General features: G+C 39.2%; 2 protein-coding genes across 3 annotated transcripts in view; both read left to right on the top strand.

The window, feature by feature from the left end:
• The window catches only part of LOC308127148 (ephrin type-A receptor 6-like), a 59,346-nt gene extending 45,628 nt beyond the window's left edge, over positions 1-13,718 (top strand). Inside the window, exons 9-20 of the mRNA XM_080491984.1 lie at positions 3,328-3,452; positions 3,822-3,984; positions 5,506-5,611; positions 6,804-6,874; positions 9,425-9,550; positions 10,725-10,910; positions 11,031-11,092; positions 11,200-11,409; positions 11,490-11,639; positions 11,724-11,917; positions 12,271-12,420; positions 12,914-13,718. Coding sequence (XP_080348110.1) covers positions 3,328-3,452; positions 3,822-3,984; positions 5,506-5,611; positions 6,804-6,874; positions 9,425-9,550; positions 10,725-10,910; positions 11,031-11,092; positions 11,200-11,409; positions 11,490-11,639; positions 11,724-11,917; positions 12,271-12,420; positions 12,914-13,028 — 1,658 coding nt within the window. The 3' untranslated portion in view covers positions 13,029-13,718. The remainder of the gene's footprint in view (positions 1-3,327; positions 3,453-3,821; positions 3,985-5,505; positions 5,612-6,803; positions 6,875-9,424; positions 9,551-10,724; positions 10,911-11,030; positions 11,093-11,199; positions 11,410-11,489; positions 11,640-11,723; positions 11,918-12,270; positions 12,421-12,913) is intronic.
• Positions 13,719-16,253: 2,535 nt separating this feature from the next.
• Positions 16,254-22,372, top strand: arl6 (ARF like GTPase 6). 2 transcript variants are annotated; one of them, XM_080488844.1, is made up of 8 exons: positions 16,254-16,439; positions 17,506-17,654; positions 17,752-17,813; positions 17,975-18,043; positions 18,135-18,229; positions 18,454-18,583; positions 18,862-18,917; positions 20,324-22,372. In XM_080488844.1, the coding sequence occupies exons 2-8, from the start codon at positions 17,517-17,519 to the stop codon at positions 20,347-20,349; spliced, it is 576 nt and encodes a 191-aa protein (XP_080344970.1). In that variant the 5' UTR covers positions 16,254-16,439; positions 17,506-17,516; the 3' UTR covers positions 20,350-22,372. The 2 variants fall into 2 exon arrangements, with proteins under 2 accessions (XP_080344970.1, XP_080344971.1); XM_080488845.1 differs by having other exon boundaries at positions 19,950-21,406.
• Positions 22,373-22,590: the final 218 nt, after the last annotated feature.

Genomic DNA, 22,590 nt, shown 5'->3' with positions numbered 1-22,590 from the left:
CGAGCAGAAAGCTGCAGCAGATGAGTACATATGCTGGAGTTACTTTTCCTTTTTTTTTTTTTTACATTGTTTCCTATTCATGCTCATGTTGAATTATTGGATTTAAAATGCCACAAGAAGGCTCCATTGCAACAGCTGCTATGCAAATGAAAATGATAAATTGAAAATCATATCAATCATCGACTGCATTTGTTTCTTACTTTGACGTAGTTTTGGGAGGGCATCCAGTTTTCTACACTTAAGTAGATTATAATAATAGTGAAGTGAATGATGCGCGTCGGCAACTTCCCTCATTTGGGTGTATTTTGATAACTTACTGGCATATTGGTGAGACACTTGCGAACAATTACGGAATCAAATCTATGAGTGTGTACTTTTAGTAAGGTATCGTTTACCTGCATATTAGCTTAATGAAATAACATATTCAGTTGTTAATTGTAATTTAATTGCTTCAGACTTTTTTTCACCGCCCGCTGACGTTTACTAATCTAAATCACTGCGAGAATGTCTCCAGCTTGAGTCAGAGGTTAGGGGCTTTCTCTTTATATGTGCCTTTCCTCACATATAAGAACACACAAGAACCATTTGAGGGTGATAGATGACACTAAAACGACCTTAACTGTGACTGCTAGTCTGCGTTTGCCCTATGATTTACCCTGCCTCCACCCATAGTCAGCAGAGATGGACTTCAGCCCCCAGCGACTATAAGTTGGATAAGATGGATAGATATCCTACCTCACAGAGTGCAAAACTATAATTTAAAAAAACGTTTTGACTCCAGTACTACCGTCATCTTGCACAAACAGTGTCAACAGGTCATGCAAAGTTCTCCCATGCTAAATCTACATTTTCTACTGTTTTGTGGTGTCCTGGTTCAGTGGATGTTTGTTTTGTTTTTTTACTCTCTTACTTTGCTCTTTTCGCCTTTCCTCCAGTGGATTCTGTTCTTCAACCCCCCCCCCCCCCCCCCCCCCTTGCTCTGGGAATAAGGCTGACTTCTATTTATATGCTCAGATGCTGGGGAGATGCAACCTCATGGGATTTCTTTACAGCTCTCCCTGTTCACTCATCCTCTCTCCCCTCTCCTCTCCCTGTCCTTTCTTCATCTCTTTGAGCATCTGCAGTCGAGGGTTAACCTATTTTTACATGTTGCCAATAAACCAACTAGAGCTTATAGATTCTCAATTATCTTTTTTTCTGTGTGACTTGTGATTAAACTATAATGACCATAATTGTTCTCTTTGAGTCACTCGTCCATGGCAGAAGGTATCTAATGAGCAGATTGACTGGTCCCAAACCCTAAAATAGCTTCTTGTGTGAGAGGGTGGAAGGTTATTTGAGTTTTTCCACTTTGTAAAAAATGTCAATGTGCAAAATATAGAAACTCTAGCACGTTACTCTACATGTGTATTATGCATATACAAATACAGAAGCAGGTATAAATCCTATCCACTAAGGTAATTGTCACATACATAAGTAGGTCAGGTATCTTAATTGCATCTACAGGGTTACATTGATGTTAACTATAAATCATCACTATTGCTTATTCTATTTGCAGACATTTACTTTAATTCACATCATAAACAATTTGCACATCATTACTTTTTAACTATGTGTTTAAATGTATTTAAAATTTGTGGAATTTGATGTAGAATTATATTGAGTCTTTGTTGCAAACTGCGTAATATCGCAGATTATCCTTCATGGCAGACAGACACAGCATGTGGGAAAAAGAGAGACAGTTAATCTTCTTTTTTAGTTTTTCCATAGAGTAATGTCATATGGTGACTGTACAAATGAGAGAACTTGTTACCCTTCTCAAAAGGTATCCATTGTTAAACCATTTAAAGAAAAAGAAAAAAATCATAGTTTTGGTACAACACAACACAGCTAAAGGGTGTACATGTTTTTAGTTGTGCTTCTTAATTTTGATGCTGTGATGCAAAAGTTGAGCACACCTTACGTGTAGTTGGTTGTCACCTTGACTTCCCGATTCTGCAGGAATCAGCATAAAATTCAAGCTTCCTATGTGCACCTTTTTTCTTTATTTTGTTTCATCACGAGCCACTGAACTGTGAAGCGTTGTGTCTCGGGTAAGAAGCTGCCACAAACTCTTGGCCTTTTGACAAGATGTGAGGGTCGGATCTGCACCCAAATGCATCAATACGACAACACAACACCTTTTTTTTTTTTTCTGAAGTGCCCTCGACTTCGGTGGCTCCGTGTGTGTGTGCGTGTGTGTGAGGGTGGGTGGGAGGGTTCATCTGCTTCTTTAAGTATGAGGACAGTGTCAGACGCCAGGCTGGTCCTGAATTTGTATTCCATTAATGATCTTCCAAACAGCACGCTCAACAACAGAGGGACAGGATCTATTAGTTTGCCAAATCATATTCTGTTCATGCTGAGGCTTTATGAATAATTGATGGTAAATATTTGGATATCTGTGAGGTGATTTTGCGATGTCCTCAGCAGCCTCGTGTAAAATATTTCCCCCCAAAATTCAGCTCTAATGACAAACATGATAAAAAAAAAGTTGCTGCTGGTCTCAAACTTTGGTTAACAGAGGTGTTTCTCACAGGCTGCACATTATACTGGGGTGAACACTAAAAAGGTTGTTTCCTGGCCTTTCTTTCCTCTCGGGCATTCTTGTGATACTGACACTGTTCCTCTTAGAGATTGCTACCAGGTTGTAACATTTCTCAAACCCTGTTTTACTTGAGACTCTCGACTGTAAGCTGGAGAGTAGAGGAGCATATTGCAGCAGACCCTTTCCACGGATTCCATTTCTGATGTTTGTTGTTGTTGTTTTTTGTGGGTTTTTTCTTTCCTGTTCGGAGCAGTAAAATTTTTCGTTCAGTTCTCACATCTTTCTTTTGATGACTGAAGGCCCTTTTGAAATGTGTTTTGCAGTACTGTCTCTAAACTCAGACGATACACTTTAGAGTTCATTGCAGCCGAGAAGTGGCTGTTATCACGTATTTCCTCAGTCTGCTGGGCTTCTTGGACAGGCGACTCTGCTGAGTGTCTCAAACCTGTGAAAAACCTTTTTTTCCTTCTTGATTCCCTCACAATCTTTAGTATTAACAAAGGTACATTTCAGATACTCTGCTATCATAAGTAAATCCTTTGGTAAGTCAGATAAGCTTTTCATCATCTTTTGTTGATCTTAAGAATATCCAGAAAAAGATTCAACCCATCAGGAAAGATCCATCATCTAAGAAGTTATATGAAATTCAGCTGCTACCTAAACTCTTTAACTTTCATGTTTCATCATTGGAAAAGTTACTTCTCTGTAGTTTGACTCAACCCTGCATCCTGCATCCTCAGGTCCTGCTCTGGTAGGTGTTGTCAGGAAAGACTGGGCCTCTCAAAACAGCATTGCCCTCTCCTGGTCAGGAATGGAACTGCCGTCCTCAGACATAGTGGAATATGAAGTTAAATATTATGAGAAGGTAAAGTATTTTTCCTAATAGATTATCATTGAAAATACTTTTGAAAGTGTTTATATTCACTGCATCGATAGATTGGTGGTTACATTAGTTTATATTGCTGTTGTTTCAGGACCGAAATGCAGCACGGTGATTACATGAATAATGTGCATTGTTGGCATCCAGAAGCTCAAATATTAGTGTAGAGAATCCATAATGTGTTGTTATCGCTGCTCCGTTCACCATCTGCCCTGGTAGTTAATAGGATATGTGTGACTTTGTTGAGACATAACGGATTTATGATAACAGGTTTATACAGTAACAGGTTTATCTGCCCTCCCAAAATGTGCCGTTTCGTTTATCATTCCTCTCAATCTGTTTCTGCTTCTGCAGGAGCAAGAGCAGCTGAGTTACTCATCAACACGCACCAAAAGCCCCAGTGTGGTGGTAACAGGCCTCAAACCCTCGACTGTTTATGTCTTCCATGTACGCGCTCGCACTGCTGCTGGCTACACGGCTTACAGCTCCAACTTTGAGTTCACAACTGCAACAGAAGGTATGAGAGTGGAAGAGTGGGCCTGTGGGAATTGTGGTTTTCTCCGTGTTTGCATTTGTTTATGTTTTTAGTGAGAATTACACTAATGCTCGGTCATTTAAATTTGTATTGTAGCAAGTTTTTATTCTGAAACGGAGCACAGGAGATGAGGAGAGTTTCAAAGCCAAAGATACGATGTTATTCGTGTTGATCAACTTCTTTATAGAGTCATTTTAAAAGCACTTTATGGTTGTTCTTTATTATGGATCAGCGAAAGTCATCAGTGTTTCTTAGTGCATGAGCAATTTACTGTAAATAAATGTTTAGAAGCTTTATAAGTTCCTTGTTGTGAAGGGGCTGTTATACTTATTAGAGTTCGGAAACTGCTATCAATAATCTGAACAATACACAGTTTAGGCGATGTATATAAAGACTTTTATATACAAGCTTGACAAACGAGAATACATTTATTCAGAGCCATGTAATGGACATGTACGTGTAGCTGCGTGTAAAATATGCTGATTAAGAGGGGTTTTTTTGTTGTTTTTTTTAGATATCTGGTTGTTTTCTACTTCACTTTAAACCAAACTCACTTTGGATCATTGAATAAATGCACATCTTCCAAATTATGTAAAGTCATTTGAGCATTACTCAAGGAAATGTCTCTACTAATTTTCACCCACCGTTCCTCAGTTTTGAATACAATTCCTTAAACATAAGCAGCCTACAATAACAAAGGTAAGACAAAGATGCCAAAATGCAGTTTATTTTGGTATATAGGAGGTAAAAAAGTTGAACAACTTTTCAACAAAGTGATAGAAAATGAAACTTTCTTCCTCACAGACTCAGATTCTGACAGACAATTTAATTATTCCCAATCAGGGCAGTTCATCAATCTACTCAGCTTAGCCAAGAAAAATCAATAAGTAAATTAAAAAAACTAAACTATTTAACACTCCCCATGATGGTTCAGTGTGTGGACAGGAGCACAATCAAGGTGCACAACATTAGCATACAGAATTAAAATGCACAGATCCTGAGCTCAATGGGCAAATAGAATAAAGGACATCGCAAGACAAGTTGTTGTTATTTTTGCTTTTATTTTGATCATGTGCATTTGGCATGCTGCTCAATATTTAACATGATGAACTCTTGAAGTCGAACTTAACAGTTTCAAATGAAAAATTTAAACTAGAGACAGAGATATGCCAAAAAAATGTGTTTAATTTCATCTGTGATCAGAACAACATCTAAGTTCAAGTAGAGGAAACTGAGGGAAATATAAAAAGAGCCTTCTATTATTTACAGTACACTAATATTTTGATCTGGCAATTATTGTTTAATCTGATGAGTCCCGTTATAATCAAGGCAACAAAGAAAACAGTAATCCTTGTAACAAGGTTGTTGTATTTAAGAAAGACTAGGCTGCTTTGTGCCAGCATGCAGTCCAAAGCCTGGGGGAGAGTTTATAATATTCACATGTACTGACCGGTCATTTCATTGTTTGTTTTTTTTTCACATTTGGTTCCCACTTTTTTTCAGATCCCGATGTGGCCGATCAAGGTCAAGTTCTGGTTGTTGTTACAGCGTCTGTAGGAGGCTTCTCTCTGCTGGTCATCCTCACCCTCTTCCTCCTCATCACTGGACGGTATGAAAGACACACACGCACGCACGCACACACACACACACACACACACACACACACACACACACACACACACACACACACACACACACACACACACACACACGCACACGCACACGCACACGCACGTTGCTCTTGTCATAATCTCCAGAGTCAGGCTACAAGCAGAAGTCTGTTAATGGACTCTCTTTGCCACCAAGCAGGCACTCTGATTTTCCAAATGGCTGAACCAATTTTCTGCCTAATTACTCTGCATGTAATGCATGTACCAGCAATTTGCTTCATTCCAGTAACCTCCACAGGTTCCCTCAGATTCTTGTCTTCAGCCGGCTTTTGGTTCATACGGTTTCACAAAGGAACCAGTGGCGTTGATTCCATATTTGATCATATTATTAATAATTTGTATTATACATAAATGTTCCTCATTTTTGGCTGATATACACTGTACTGCAGTAAATGAGCTCGCATCACAGCAGTCCAGATGTCTGTCAGAGAGCTGCTGCTATCTCCCTCCTGTTATTGTACTGCATGGATGAGTTTCATATATTGTTCCAGCTTTATGTTGTGCCAAGACTGAGTCACAGAGGATGATACGGAGTCAAAAAAGTTACAGTATATGAAAAAAATTAAAAAAACTTCCTCATTGATCATCTTTTGCATCTTGACTGAATATCAAAACAGAAGTTTTTGATATGAGTTTCGTACAAGTAATGAAATAAACGCGCTTCAAAGTGTGTCTTTCAATATATAAGGAGTAACGTCTTCTAGTCTCACATTGAGGGGAAAATTGTTATTTTTGCTGAATACTAATGTTTGCTGCTTTTGTCCCAAGTCCCCTTCTCTATGGAGACTGAGCCTTAAAAGCTTTTAGCGAGGGGCTTCGTGAATACTGAAAAAATAGACAAATGGAGGAAAAGAAAAAGAATACCATTGAGGCAAGATCAAGTTGCTCTAAAAGAATTGGTTGCAGGAGAAAGAAAATTGCCGTCCTTTTTGTTTTTGTTGAATCTTGCAAACCAGATAAAGCTGATGCTGTTGAAAGACCAGTGGATAAACGGTTGTGTTTCAGGGATTTCTGCTGTCAGAAAATGTGCTTATTATATATCTTTTTGCACAAGTTCCATAAATTGGTTTGAGATGGCCGGTTTAGTGACAACAGTGGTTTTTATTGTTTTGGGAATATGCTTCTGCGCAGGTGCCAGGGTTACATTAAGGCCAGAATGAAGTCTGAGGAGAAGAGGAGGACTCGCTTCCACAGTGGACACGGTACTGGATATAGTTTTTTTACTCATCCACTCGTATAATACTGATGTTAATTCTAAATTTACAGTTAAGTTTTAGTTTTGACACAACTTGGCTAAAACTGCCCACACTTTACCTCAAAGCTAAAAGTATGGTTCATCTCTTCACATTTGCATAAGACAACATTTTTTTTGTTAAAAGAAATTGGCGACTGATATTTGAGTGTCAAGTTTGGGTATGATTATACAAAAAATCATCTCAACACAAACAATACATTTAATGATATTCAATTGCTTGCATATGACGCCATATAAAAGTTTCATGTTTTGGGCTGCTCTTGCATTGAACTCATGGTATCATGCATAAAGAAGGAGAAAGTTCAGCCACAGTTTACACACAAAACGACTCCAGTCTCAGAATGTTTTTGCGGCTTTGTTCATGATACTTTTTTATATCACAGTATCTTCCGAAAAATGAGTTTTGGATAAGAGTGACACTGATACATATCAATACATTATCCTGGGGTATCTTTAATAAAGTAACCAACTTGAATCCAACATTAGGACTATATTCATATGTGTAGACTAACAAATGCTAAACATCTACATCACTTTCTTTCAAGATAACACATAATTGGGAAATTTTACGGCATAATAAACTCTACTTCTATCATCCAATACATCAGCAGCCTGATAACAAGATTAAACTACAATAATTAAAGTAGATTTTCTTCTTTTTTCTAAATCTATGTCCTATCAATACATTTAGCAAACACTCATTAAATCAATCTGTTGTGGCCTGATTGCATCACTTTTACAAAGATGAAACATTTTGTGTTGTTTGTAATCAGAAAATAATGTCTCCAAATCTTTCTGTCTTATCATTGTGTGCACACTATTTATTAGATATTGATTTTCCCAAATCCATTTCAAATGTCCTCTTGCTATGTTTGGGCTTTTGTCATTCAGACTGACCTTATGTTTCTGCTAAATCTATATTTTTTTTCAGGCTTTCAGCCCTCACAGCTTGCCATAGCAGCCTGTATTGGATTTTGACGAAACTTGCTGTTCCGATTAAGAATTACAGTACTGACCCAAATGCGGTGCTCCAATTACAGATAAAAACAGCTATTGATTGTCCCGAGGGGGAGACATGTAATTCTTGGTGAGAAAAATTGCCACCTTGCTTTTTACTAAGAAAATTCGGTGAGAGCTCTTGCGAGATTCGATCCGCACAAGTGAGGGCCCTGGCTGGGACAAATGTAGCTATTCTCTAATGCGTTTGAGGATTTCTGATTGATCCAAGATGACCATGATGCTTAAAGGGCCTGCCTGGAAATGCAGGAATATTTGTGGTTTTTCTATGCTGTCTCCTTCATGTATCTTTTGTCTTTGCTGTACACAAAGTTGGAGTTCTGCTTGCAGCACATCAAGAGGGACACCAGTCTTGCTGATGGTATACATGTCTGAGTCTTTTGTTCTATCAGAGTATTTTGAAGATTATTTGAATACTTATAATCCGAGCCTCCATGAATCCTTCCCTGTTGTTTGCTCTTTTCGGTTGCGTGCTGGGGAGGCATCGCCCAAGCGGGGGGGGGGGGGGGGGGGGGGTGCGCCAGCAGGCTCAACAGACTGGTGGAAAAGGCTCCTTCCGATACAGAGCAGAGCTTTTAGACACCCTAGAGACAGAAGTGGAATGTAGACTCCAAACTGGATTTCTATCTCAGACGAAGCCTTCAACCTTCTACGATACGAGCTGACACAGCTATAAAGTACATTTAGTCCCCAGCTCATCTGCTCCAGGTGTACCACGAGCTGCTTCAAGTTATCATTTGTGCCAGTCATCATGCACAGTGCTCTCTGCAGCAGCGTCCCCAGCCCCAGCCAGAGAGGAGGATGCCGAATTCTGACTGCCTGCAATGATGTCTTTTTACCCTGCTCTGGGGCATTTTCTCAGCTTCTGCTTTCACTCTCGTTTTTATGCTTTTTCTTTAAATCCCCTGACAAAATAACTGAGAAACTCTACACTATAATAGAAGCAAATACTTTGCCAATTATGGACTTGCACAGATGAGTTTAGAACCAACTTCTTTGGCATGGCACCAACAAAAATAGGAAGCCATATGGTTTGGTTGAACAGATCTCCCTTCAGCGCTCGAGAACAGTGTTTCTCAACTAGTGAGCCGCGACCCAGAAAGGGTCACAGGCTTGTTTTCAGTGGGTTGAGGGGCTTTGCCTCGGCAAAATAAAGAGTAGATGCAGTCTGAAGCTCGGAGGAGTGGTCTGGAGTGGATCTTTGCAGGCCTGGCATTGTTTCTGAATTAATTGATAAGTAGGAGCTTGTGATTGGCATAATGCATTGGATATTAGCAGTTTAAAAAGACATTTAGTTTTTAATGTTGAACATTCAAAACTGGTCTTGGTATCAAATATGCTTAGAAATGTCTGATCTTGTGCTTCCTTGACACGTCATTGTCAGTCCTTCCATCCATTGTTGCATTGTTAAGAATATGCAGTTCTCATTCCAGAACGTATAAACCTGCTGATATATCACTGCACACATTTTCTCTTCCAGTCCCGTTCTCTGGGATAAAGACGTACGTGGACCCCGATACCTACGAAGACCCCACTCAGGCTGTGGAGGAGTTTGCCAGAGAGATAGACCCCTCCTACATATGCATTGAGAGGGTGATCGGTGCAGGTAAAATTGATGCAAGCCCTAATCAATACACCTCTATCACTGCAGGAAATTGATATATGTTTCAATATATAATGCATATCATCCATTATTTCAAGTTTTCCATTATTAGTTGTTTAAAGATTGTTTTTGTAATTTGCAAAAAAAGTCCCAGTACAGCTCACCTGTGACTGAATTTTTTCATGTTATCTTTTTCCATATCGAGCAAAATATCAAAAATGAGAAGCCTGACCACTGTAGGATTTGGATTTTCTGCTTTTTTTTTATTGCGTCCTCTCCCAGCAGCTGATTTGAAAGTAATTTATTGCATTGTGCCTTGGAGAAATAAACCCAGCGTTGCTGACTGTGAATAATAGTGTTTGATGGCTCATTAAACTGAACAGATTGTGTCTGTTGTTAAACCATTGAATAATTACAAAGGTGCCACCCATTTGTTAAACTGCTGTCATGTGGGCTCCATCTGGTGGAGAAATTGTGCGGTCACTTGTTTTCTAAATGACGGAACAAGAACTGAACACTGTTTGTCATCCATCTACCTTCTCTCTTTAAACTTCTGTGTAATCATTTATTAATTAGAAATATTGTCATAGATAGATAGTTGGACTTGTTCATTATTCAGTCATGTTGTTTTGTTGGGGTTTGTTTTATCTCTCACTGCCATGATATTCTGAAATAAAGAACAGGAAATAACTCATAGTTCCTGTCAGCAGCAATGCTTCTTTATGTCAGGGGCTCTCAAAGGGTTAATGGATGAGACCTCCGAACATGACAGGGCTTGAACCACATTACCCCCCCTTCATCTTATGCATGTTTGATATCAAATATTAACAGCTGTCGAGATTCATAGACAATAAAAAAAAAAAAGCAGTTTTCATGTTTTTTACAGGCTTTCAATTTTACATCTGGTAGGTCTTTATACACACAATGCAACAGCTGTTACAGTTCTGATTGTTCATTTAAGCTTTGGGCGCCAACAAATTCAGTGATGAATTGTGAGTTTGATCAAATGTTTAGCCGTTCCTTTCAATCGGGAATTTTCTCAAAAATTTAAAACACCGCCTGACACATGAAGTTTCCCCGCAACCTCTCTTTGTGTTTCTCCTACAAAACATAAACATTTAGAGGTGAGAGTGTATATACGTGCTGTATTGTTGAATAAAAAATTTTTTTTGCTCAGGTGAATTTGGAGAAGTTTGTAGCGGTCGACTGCGCATACCTGGAAGGATGGACATCGCCGTTGCAATCAAGACACTGAAAGGTGGCTATGTGGAGCAACAGCGCCGAGATTTTTTGCGAGAGGCTTCGATCATGGGACAGTTCAACAACCCCAACATCATCAGGCTGGAGGGTGTCGTCACCAAGAGTAAGCACTTTATATGTTAATGTGTGTTTCAATGGTTTTGGGTTATTTTTTTTACAGTTTGCTTAACTTTGGTCTCGTCACCCTGGTTCCAATCGATTTCTGTACTTTACTTTACCTCAGGCAGGCCAGTAATGATAGTGGTGGAATACATGGAAAATGGATCACTTGACTCATTCCTCCGGGTGAGAAGAATATTTACACGTGTGGATTGTTTTTTTTGTTTGTTTGTTTGCATGGCAGTAGAGATATAAAAGAAAGTACAGATCTTTGACAACATCTTTAATTTCAGACGCGTGACGGCCAGTTCACGGTGCTCCAGCTGGTTGGCATGCTGCGCGGCATCGCAGTGGGCATGACATACCTTTCAGATATGGGTTACGTCCACAGAGACCTCGCTGCGCGCAACATCTTAGTGGACGAAAGCTTGGTGTGTAAGGTGTCTGATTTCGGCATGTCCAGAATCCTTGAAGATGACACTGAAGCGGCCTACACAGCTTCAGTGAGTGTGGGTGATATCGCAAATTTGTTGTGACCTGTAAAATCTGAATATGACTTGACCGTGTTTATTCTCTGTGTCAGGGAGGGAAGATACCAATTCGCTGGACAGCACCGGAGGCCATTGCTTATGGAAAGTTTTCCTCTGCGAGTGATGTGTGGAGCTATGGCATCGTCATGTGGGAAGTGATGTCCTATGGGGAGAGGCCCTACTGGGAGATGTCCAATCAAGATGTAGGCTGGTGGTCATACAACCTCACAGCTACTGAATCATGACGGTTTTCTTTAAGATTACATTTGTTCCGATGCTTTTCTCAGGTCATTTTGTCGATTGAGGAAGGCTACCGTCTACCTGCCCCGATGGGATGCCCCGTGACGCTGCACCAGTTGATGTTGCACTGCTGGCAGAAGGAGTCCAGCCAGCGGCCACGCTTCCACGACGTGCTCTCGTTCCTCGACAAACTCATAATCAATCCCAGCAGTCTGCTGACTCTGGTTAATGATGTTCAGAGGTGAGAGTAAGCTGAGTGTATGAAATACTTTAGCATCACAAACTTGACTACCAAGCAGCCCTGTAGAAATATCGGTGTTATTTTATAAGAAATAAAATAAACAAAATAGTGGTGATATATCGTGTATTTCAGATGTGCGAGAAGGTGTCTGCAAGATATTTCACACCAGATTTCAGACGGCACGTTGAGGGTCAAACTGTGCTTTTGAGAAGCATTAATTATTATTATCATCTAGCAGCTACTCGCTCTGTTATTAAAACCCACGTTTGCATTTAGTTAATATGCACTAGTTGTCTCAACAGCTTTCCAACTTGTTAAATTTGCATTGGTTAATATTGCGTTTCTTATCGTAGCTACCCTGACTCTCCAGAGGACATGCCGGATTACCCTCTGTTCATCTCCATCGGCGACTGGCTTGACTCCATCAAAATGAGCCAGTATAAGAACAACTTCCTTGCAGCAGGATACACAACACTGGATTCCATTTCAACCATGAGTATAGAGTGAGTGGAGCCACATTATATAGAGTGCAGCTACAGTCTCAAAAAGCACACTTACAGGAAACAGAGGTAGCATCAAAGGAGCAGAAAATATTGTGACAATGTATTGAAATTGACTCTGTTGTTGAGTTTTGTGCAGAAAATATGTCTATAGCATGCGTGTATCAGGTTGCCTTCCCTTGAATGTTTGTATGATATATGTATTTTTTCAATGATTGATATTTTCTATGTTCCCTCCCCTAATAACTGTGTTGTCATGAATCTGATGTCACTTTAATTTGCTAAGTATTCTACTCAGTGTATGTTATTACTGCTACTTTCATTGCAGCATTTTAACCAATGTCATGCCATTTTTTACAGTGTTGTCATTGCAATTTAAAGTGACATGCATGGGTGCATCCTGTTTTCTTGCATGTTTCTCTTGTAGTACCAGTAAGCCACCTGCCTTTGTCAAGCAATTCATTTAAAATTGCATAAATCTTCTTCTCCTCTTCAGCGACATCAGGCGCATTGGGGTCTGTTTGATTGGCCACCAGAGGAGAATCATAAGCAGCATACAGTCTCTTCGCCTGCAGCTCCACCACATCCAGCAGAGTGGCTTTCAAGTGTGAGACCCTTGCACTGAGTCAGACTGTGTGCGCACACTGAGCTGGAAACAAACCAGAGCTCCTTGGCATCGTCATTCAACTAATTGCACAAAACACCAGACTGTTAGGTGTAGCAGGTACCACATGCTGCTCATGTGAGGGCAGTCTGCTGCTGGACCACATGAGGTCCAGTTACTACACACTCTTCATCTTATGGATCATTATTAATACAGCCTCCACAACAACCAACCTCTGTCAGCATTGGCCCAATGCGGTCTCTTTATTATCTCAGCAAATACTAGCATTCACTTGAATTTTGGACTTCCTCTCTCCAGTGTCTGTTCAAGTGTTCACCGATACCTCTTCTCTTTCCAAGTGACAATCCAATGGTCTCTATTGACTTTGAATGGTCTCAAGTCCGTTACCTCATGACCAGAGAAGATGTGGATAGGATGTATCATGTGGTGGTGTGTGCAACAGTGATTTTATTGACAACTTTCCAGCTGGTTCGTGAAGCAATTGAGCAGAAGTAAAGATAGACATTATGAAAAATACAATCATGATTTTTGAACTGAAGACCGCTGAATGTCAAAAGATTTTATAGAAAATATATGTTCGCTCCTCATGATAATGCAGTATGTCTTGTACAAAAAGTCTTGTGAAAGTTGTATGTTTTATTCAGTTTGTTGGTTCCTTAATAAACAGCCCTATTTTAATACTTAGTTTTCTCTCAGGCTTCAAGCACCTCCGGGCCTTAACACCCGTCCCTCCTCATAACAGGCTGTGGATTGCTCGTGCACATACACACAGGTATCCATGGATCCCCCCTCTCGCTTCCAAACACACACAATGACAATGTCCTCTTAATTGTCACCCAAGAGACCGCCACGTTTTCTGGACAGAGAGAATTGTCAGGTGAGTTTGTCAAGGAGTGCTCATGGATGGTTATAGAAGAAAGGCATATAACTTTAATTATAAAAGACACTAACACTGCCTGTACTCAGGTTCCTCATGTTTATATAGCAGATATTGTATTCTATGCATTTTTTCATTCACAAAAGTATTTGTTGCCTTTTTATCATTATTTTTATTTATAATTGTCCACAAGCTTTAACTTCACTGGCCTCTCAGAATGTTAGTAAAATATAAAACAAGACAATATCCAGTTTGACATATTTTTAAAGAACAGAGGTGGAAATTTCATCAAAGGAAAAAGCGACAGCAAATAGCCGAAATATTTCAATTTGCTCTGGGTACCCCGGCTTCATTCTACAGCCCAAAAACTTGCATTTGAGGTTAATTGGTCCCTATAAATTGCCAGTGGGGGTGAATGTGGACATAACTGTGTGTGACCGATTGTGGTTGTACCTTGAGGAACTGATGACCTCTCCAGGGTTTACCCAACCTTTGCCCACAGTCAACCTTAAGATAATGAAGTGATATAGAAAATAAGTTGATCCTTCTTGTTGCACTCAATAGTTTTGTTTTTCCATTGTCCAATCGTGCACAACAGCAAAGATTTTATTAATCGTGATTCCTCAGTTGATGCCTTTGTCAATATCAATGTATAAGTCATATAAAACAGTGTTTTCAAAGGCTTCATAATTGGCACAATTGAATTGATTTCCTGTTCTAATACAATTCATAAAAATGAGCCAGTGTCAGTGGAGTCAAGTCAATAGAAACTCTCGTGTGAACGAGGACCAGATAACACTGTCGTTACTGTCTACAGCAGTGAAGTCACATGAGAGGAAGGAATTAATACATTTGCATTTCTCAACGTTTTAGTGAACCTATGAAGACATGCTGGGGCTGCACAACATTTGTGGTTTGCACTCTTGTTTCATTGCCTTCTGTTTGAGTCCCGGTCGGGCTTTAGGGGCTTTTATGTCTGTAGTTTGCATGTGCAAAATGTGTCAGCGCATTTTATTTCTTCTGATGGATACATGTTGTTTTCAAGAATAGAAGTAGATTGAGGTTGTTGATGATTGTGGCAACTAATCTAGATGCTAAATTGCACATATGACTGTCATCAAAGGTTGAAATGACAAAACAGGAACAAAGGCTCCCTTTTGGGTCATTTCGAAAATGTACAATAGCCACAGCTGTGAGTGTGCGTGTGCATCAATAACTCTATATCATATCCAGTGTACCCCACCTTTTACCTTGTAACAAGAAAGCGAGTCTGAGTTGGACTTGTTGTGATTTCGGGTGAGTTTGCATTTTCTCCCTGTGCACAAATGGACTTAGTATTCTGGTTTCCAATCAAGAAATATGCATTTGAGGCTAACAGGTGACTCAGAATTTCACCTCCTGGTGTGGGTGTGTGTGTAACTGTCCCTGTGGTGAACTGGTGTGACCTGTCAGCAGTGATCTGCTCTTGAATCAAGATTAAGTGAGTATGGACAATGATATACACTGAAAACACTTGTAATTATACATGTTAAGAGTGTGTTAAATGTAAAAACATTTCATTTCATTTAATTTCATTTATTTATTTTTAATTTTAGTTTTAAAAGTCGTCTACCCTAATTTCCAAAATGATGGTTTAGTACACTGCATAAGGCAAAAGAAGCAGTGATACATTTTTACAGTCAGAGACAGTGAGATAGAATTTTATGAATATAATAGCTTTATTGTCCTCATACACCACATATAATAAAAATACAACTGTTGTTTACTTTGTGCATAAACAATGCAGAAACACAGACCAATTGTACACATAATTCAAATACATAAATATGAAGTCTGAAAAGGGAGACAAAATGTACACACAAGACAAATTATGAGGTGATATGAAACAGGGTTGCATGTGGTGGAAATTACAACACTAATTTCCAAGTCAGCTGTTATATAATTATCTGATGGTTCATGGATCAAAAATAAAAATAAAAAACGCTATAGGAGAGCTTACATTTCTTATATAATTGCCAGCTTGACTCCTGATTGTGTTATTATATCTCATATAAAAACTATCCACACATAAATAGGTATGCTTCAAATATGTGCATTCTTAATTTACTATAATAAACATTCTTGCCATTAATTTTTCCTCCCCGATGACCATTGACTCATACAAAGTCTACAATTTGTTTTTCGGAATATATTTGATTTGACTCAGTGCATGCATGTCTTCATCAGTTTCAGTGATAAAGAGTCAGAAGTGACAATACCAGGGTATTTTTATATGTTTATTTGTCCTCGTTATCTTCTTCCCGCTTCAGATTTGAGCGGGAAACTTCCTCGTGCGTCCTACAGGGGGCGCACGCGAGTCCAATCTGTGGTCTCATAGCAACGCAGCGTAAATAACTCCTCGGTGTTTTTATTCTGTGCGCTACACGCATGAGATATACGCGGAGACATGAATGAAGCATCGATTTGACGCTGGGAATTACACGAACCAACCCGAGGACACTTGAAACGGCTGAATTGCAGGTAAATCGCAGCTCTCCTCTGCGGGCTGCGGAAGGATAAAACGAGCTAAGGTTAGCGCTGCCAGCCTCAGCTGACGCGTTAGCATTAGCATTAGCATTAGCTATCCTACCACAGCGTTTCCCTAAATAATATCGCCTCTCGTGGTATTCTCTGCCTTTTAAAACTCTCTCTGTCTTGTGTTTTGTATCACTTCTCTGACGTTAGATGCGGTCACAGGAACTGAACTGAGCAGAGGCTGAACGTTAGCTGAGGCCAGCTAGCAGTAGTGAGAGGAGATTAACTGAATAGCTGTTAGCGAATGTTAAGACCTGAAACACCGCCGGAGCAAACACGTTCGATAAAGCTACAGGATGGCTGATAAAGGTGGCCAAAGCTGTGTTATAGGTCCTGTTTTGGGTCTTTTTTATGTGTAACAATTGCAAGCCCAACTTTCATGTCGTGGTTAACCTTAATGTAGGTATTCCACGATTCCCAACAACACAGAGCTGTAGGTCCTTTTTCTTTTTTTCTTTTTTTAATGCTTTGGTTGCTTTGATTGTGAAACTGTTGATCTGCTACATACGTGCACGACTCGTTCACATAACAGCAAAACTCAGCATTATATCACAGATTGAATCAAAGGGCCTTTTCTACATTGTATACATATGCTTCCATAGAATAGAATAGAATAGAATAGAATAGAATAGCAATACATTACTAATGCCAGAGGGAAATTCTTTGCAGCGTTTCTCCATACAGAATAAAATTTAATAAATAGAATAGAAAGTTAAAATACCATATAGGTAAAATATTAATCTTCACAAGGGTTAAATATGACTGATAAAAGCACGGAGGGAATGGAATTGACAGGAAAACACAACAAACACTATTTACAGAAAGTAATTTTTCCCCAGAAAGAATGTGTCCCGAAATAAAAGGTTACACATTAATCGGTGGTCTGCTTACTACAAGCTCACATAAAGCTTTTCCGTTTTAATCAGTCTAGCAATGACTCTGTGAAGATTATTATAATCATCAGCATAATATTAGATGCGTGTTACAGCTTTCATTGTCTTTTCTTTTCCAGACAAACAGTGGATGGTACTTGGCTGGCCAATGGGGCTGTTTGACAAGTTGGCCGGATGGCTGGGGTTGAAGAAGGAGGTGAATGTGCTTTGTCTCGGTCTGGACAACAGTGGAAAAACCACCATCATCAACAGACTCAAGCCCTCCAATGTAAGTTCATCCAGGGAATATATATTAACCTCAAATACTTCATTTTTGACATTTGTGTAGAATGTCATATAACTATAAATATGCGTGTGTCTTTCAGGCCCAAACACAAGATATTGTCCCAACAATAGGCTTCAGCATAGAGAAGTTCAAGACGTCCAGGTATCTTAAATCAAACTTCAGTTTGTAGTCAGTGTTGAAGTATGGTTACAGTTGATGATATCTGCTGCCAGTTAGTTTTTTTTCTCATCTTGAGTTTATTATATTTATACTGTTATTTGTTTCAAACTTGACTGACAAGAGAATGTTTTTTGTTCTTGAAGTCTTTCCTTCACAGTGTTTGACATGTCCGGTCAGGGCCGATACAGAAACCTCTGGGAGCACTACTACAAGTGAGTCTTCTCGTGGAACAAAAACGGCATTCACCTTTGCTCTTTTTTTATTATTTTTTTTAGCACGCTCATGTCTTGAATCTCCTCTCAGGGAAGGCCAGGCCATCATATTTGTCATTGATAGCGCAGACAAACTGAGGATGGTGGTGGCCAAAGAAGAACTGGACACATTACTAAATCATCCTGGTAAGATTGTGCTTCTTGAATCTTTTTGTCTTAATCCCAGAGCATCTAGATTATCTTTGTTTTGTTTCGCTTTTTCTTGGCGTAGTGGTAGTGTGCAAGTCATTTCATTAACTAAAGCAAGAACTAATGTCGTTTATTTTCGGTCAGTTTGGATTAAAACTATTGTTCCTTGTTTTGTCAAGGTGAAAAGCAGTTCTGATTTACTGTACTGAAATGCCTTGCAGATATTAAACACAGGAGGATTCCCATCCTGTTTTTCGCCAACAAGATGGATGTCAGGGACGCGCTGTCTTCTGTCAAGGTCTCCCAGCTGCTCTGCCTGGAGAACATCAAAGACAAACCCTGGCACATCTGGTAAGAACTTGCACACGTGATTATTTCTTCACTGACTATTCCAGGGAAAGAACAGCAGTAAAAACCCTCTACCCATTAATTATGGTATTCATTCAACACCAGTTTTCACATGACGTTAAACATTCTGTTACATTTGCAATCGGTTGCTCCATCACCGGAGCCGACCCCAACTGACTGCGAGTGAGGGCAGAGTACAGCGTATGTCAGCAAAATAGAATCAGAATAATAATAAATGTGTAAAACCTGAACCACAATCAAAGTTTGTCTTCATGTTTCAGTGCCACTGATGCTCTGAAGGGCGACGGTTTACAAGAAGGAGTCGACTGGTTACAAGGTACAATCAGATCACTTCGCCATAAAGTTGTTTTTTTTTACCGCCACTATAAAGTGTATTAAGTGAATTTCGCAGTTTCTTTAAATTAAATACATTTTATTGTCAGAAACATGGATTTTTATTTTTTACCTCCATTATCAGAATAAGAGGGATTAAAGCTTGTACCTATAGCCCCAATAATTGAACAGTAATGTGCTTTAAGCTTGTAGATATTTATTAATTGATGTACAGTTTTAGACTCAGTTGATCCACAAAACAAAATATTTGTACAAACTTGTTTATGATTGTTTTGTTTTTTTAAAGAGAACTTCTCATCTTTTGTCATATTTCATGACATTTTCAAAGTGAAATGTTTTTGGTACTTTTTCAAGTTTTATTTATTTATTTAGTTTTTGCCTTAGTGTCACAATAACCAGTTGGCGAAGATGATCTTTCTCACTGTTCCCGATGTGTATGCGTTCAGTGTTTTCGTTTTACACCTCCATAATTGTTTCATATAAAGGCAACAGCAATTTTAGCCATTTAAATAAAAAAAAATGCAGTTTTATTTATATAGCAACAAATACAACACAGTCATTTTTTATAGAGGTAAAACCCAACAGTTCTACTTGGGCAAGCATGGGTGAGGGTGGGGATTAAAAATAAAACTCCCTTTTAACAGGTAGAAACCTGCAGAACCAGAGTCAGAGGTGGAGACTTCCGGCTGTTGTGGTTGGGGTACAAGGAGAGAGAGGGAGAAAAGGATCTGACAGAGAGACAGTTCGAGTGGAGGGTTTCAAACAAGAAATAAACGGCCATCGTGATACGTTTGATTCTCGCCTAAAACGCGTGGTCATAGGTCCTACAATGAGAGGGGTCACACTTTGTCAAAGACGCGTGACAACAGATGAACTCGCAGTCAGACTGCAGCTACAGCTGAAAGCAGAAAATAATGTGACCAGAACAGTTTTATACTGCATGGCACAGTTTGTTCCACACCATCAATGTCTTCTTTCTTTTATGTTTTGTGCTTTCATTCAACTCCTTACATAGATCAAATTATACAGTGAGTATTGACTGTGTCTTCAGTGTTTCATTCATTGTGTTGTTGTGTAGTTCTAAAAGGTGGTAGAACAATGTTTAGTCTCACATTCCCTTGGTTGTTGTGTTATATTTTAAATGTTGGACTAGAACTCTTTATAATCCCCAAAGTGAATTAAATGAATCGAGTAGTGCCGATATGAATGTTTTAAAGAAATGACGTTCCTCAAGTCCTTACGATTTGAAAAGCTGACGCCTTAACGAAAGGTGTGAAAGGTCTGTTTCAGTTTCCATCACGAAACATGGAATCAAAATGTCATCAGTAAGTTTCAATCCTCCACAGACACATTTTCTTTTGGTTCACTGTATTTCTCTTCTTTTTCCAGATCAAATCAAAACAATGAGAACATGAGACCGTGAGGAGGGACCAACCAGAAGTAGCTGCGGCTGAGGAGGATTTATTATTTTTTTTAATGAAATAAGAGACCGCTTATGGTTAAGAGAATGTTTCTAATGGGACATTCAGAGGGTTTGTTATGTGTTTGGTTTATTTAGAAATATGGGATCCTCTGATATGAAGTGAGAACAGACAAATACACTTTATTTCCTTCAGACAACTGCATATTTTTCAGCTATTCCTCCAGATCATCGCTCTTATTCACTAATAATCAATACAACATTAAATAAGTCAGCTAAAATAACAAATTTTAAAAGAGAGGTGAGTGGCTCTGTCGGGGTCAACGTCACTCGAAATGAAAAGAAACACATCAGATATTTGAGGGGTTGAAACGGCAAACCTTTCATTATAGTAGCTCCCACCTCTTAAATATGCCAAATCTGTTTTAGTGTGTGTTTTTCTTATGTCTCTCAGGGCTTCTTTTCACTGTTTCCATCAATGGCCATTTGCCCAGCAGAGGCAGTTTTCTGCCACTGGTTTTACAAATACAAAGAATGTCAAAGAATTACTTGACATGGTTATGGCCTTTTCTTAAAACTTGCACGAGGACCATCTCTTTGTCACAAAAGAACGGCTACTTTATCTTTACTGCAGCTAATATTGCACGCCGCTCTGTCTGTGTTTAGGTAATACTGCTCTACTCGTAGCCATACTGTGTGATACGTTTGTACTGAATGTCTCATGGATTACATCCGACTCCTGTATATACTTCCACTTGTAGCTCAAAGTGGCTTTGACCTGTAACTCTATTGTCATAAATGAATGTCAGGTTAGTCTGTGAAGTTTGTTAGAGAATCTGAACATTTACTCTATAAAGTTAATTTCCAACCAGTGTTTTTATCTTTTCTTTTTGTCAAACTGATTTTTTTTTCAATTGATTCAATTCTCCAGGGATTCAAAGGGAGAGAACTATAGAAAAAAAAAAAAGACCCTTGTCCGGTCTGCACCAAGTTTATTATGCGAGCCTTTGATCCGCTGCTTCGAAAGCTGCTATTAAAAACAATTTGTGTGCAGATCAGAACAAACGGTGACTTATTTCCATCTGATTGCGTAAACTGAGTTTCATAGCAAATATGACGCTTCTTCAATGTTTTTAAAGGTAAAAAGGAAAACTGACTGAAGCTAGTTTTTATATTCTCTGTGACACACAAATGCTTCATCTTTATTCTAGAAACTCTATTTCTATTGAGACATATCTTATATAATGCAACACGACGGATAATACTTTACACTGAATGCCCCCCCCCCCCCCCCCCCCCCCCAAGAAAAAGACAAAACAAAATAACATTTAGGGTGTGTTGTTTAAGAGAAAAACATGTTTCACTTTGTCTGAAAACAACAATCTGAATGTTTCTTCAGTTGATTCTTTAACGTTTTTGGATGACAAAATGTGGTTTATAGTCAAAAACAGTCGTCCGTTTTGATAGGCTCTTAATCAGGTGACTCAAAAAGAGGAAATGTGAGCTTATAGAAGCTACTTTTGTTATGATCAGGCAGCTGATGATTATCTGGGTTCCTGCTCTGGAAGTGTGTGTGTGTGTGTGTGTGTGTGTGTGTGTGTGTGTGTGTGTGCGTGCGTGCGTGCGTGCGTGCGTGCGTGCGTGCGTGCGTGCGTGCGTGCGTGCGTGTGTGTGTGTGTTCCATTCGGGACTCTCACCTCAAAATCTTCAAGGATAAAATAATTTTTTATTTTCTCTTTAACCAAGTGCAACACATTCAAATCAAACTTTCTTCACAAGTGACGTACGTCTTCAACTGTACAACTTGTCAGATTGCTGGTTACGGTGTTTGTGTTTATGTCTTGCAGATATCTTACTTCCCAGCAGGTACGTTGTCCTTATGAGACCATGAATCTTATTCTTTTGAGCAGCTCACTTTAGTGTCTGACAAGTTTCCTTTTGAACTGCATCCATATATGAGCTGTATGTATTTTATTTATTGAATCGTATCTTCTGATAATAAATACTGTGAGAACGCTGTTATTGCTGTATGTATTGGAGTCTCTCTCTCTCTCTCTCTCTCTCTCTGTCTCTCTCTGTCTCTTTCTCGAACGTCTTGAGTGCTGCCAGCAACAGCTGCTCATTAAACCTCGAGCACTTAGACCACAAACAGTTAATTTAGTGTAACGTAAACATCCCCTTCTGTAAATAATGAGCTTTTCTCTTGTTGCGCTTTGCCACATGCTCATTCGGTCCA

The sequence above is a fragment of the Lipophrys pholis genome (genome assembly GCF_963383615.2).
Source record: "Lipophrys pholis genome assembly, chromosome: 2".
NCBI lineage: Eukaryota > Metazoa > Chordata > Actinopteri > Blenniiformes > Blenniidae > Lipophrys > Lipophrys pholis.
The sequence above is the reverse complement of the archived record's forward strand: the minus strand, read 5'-3'. Positions and strand labels throughout refer to the sequence as shown.

Bases quoted from the DNA above. Each gene is read 5' to 3' on its own strand.
- arl6 (XM_080488844.1), top strand. From the start codon at position 17,517: ATGGTACTTGGCTGGCCAATGGGGCTGTTTGACAAGTTGGCCGGATGG. The intron at 18,044-18,134 runs GTGAGTCTTCTC...ATCTCCTCTCAG, and splicing joins CTCTGGGAGCACTACTACAA to GGAAGGCCAGGCCATCATAT. The intron at 18,230-18,453 runs GTAAGATTGTGC...AATGCCTTGCAG, and splicing joins CACATTACTAAATCATCCTG to ATATTAAACACAGGAGGATT.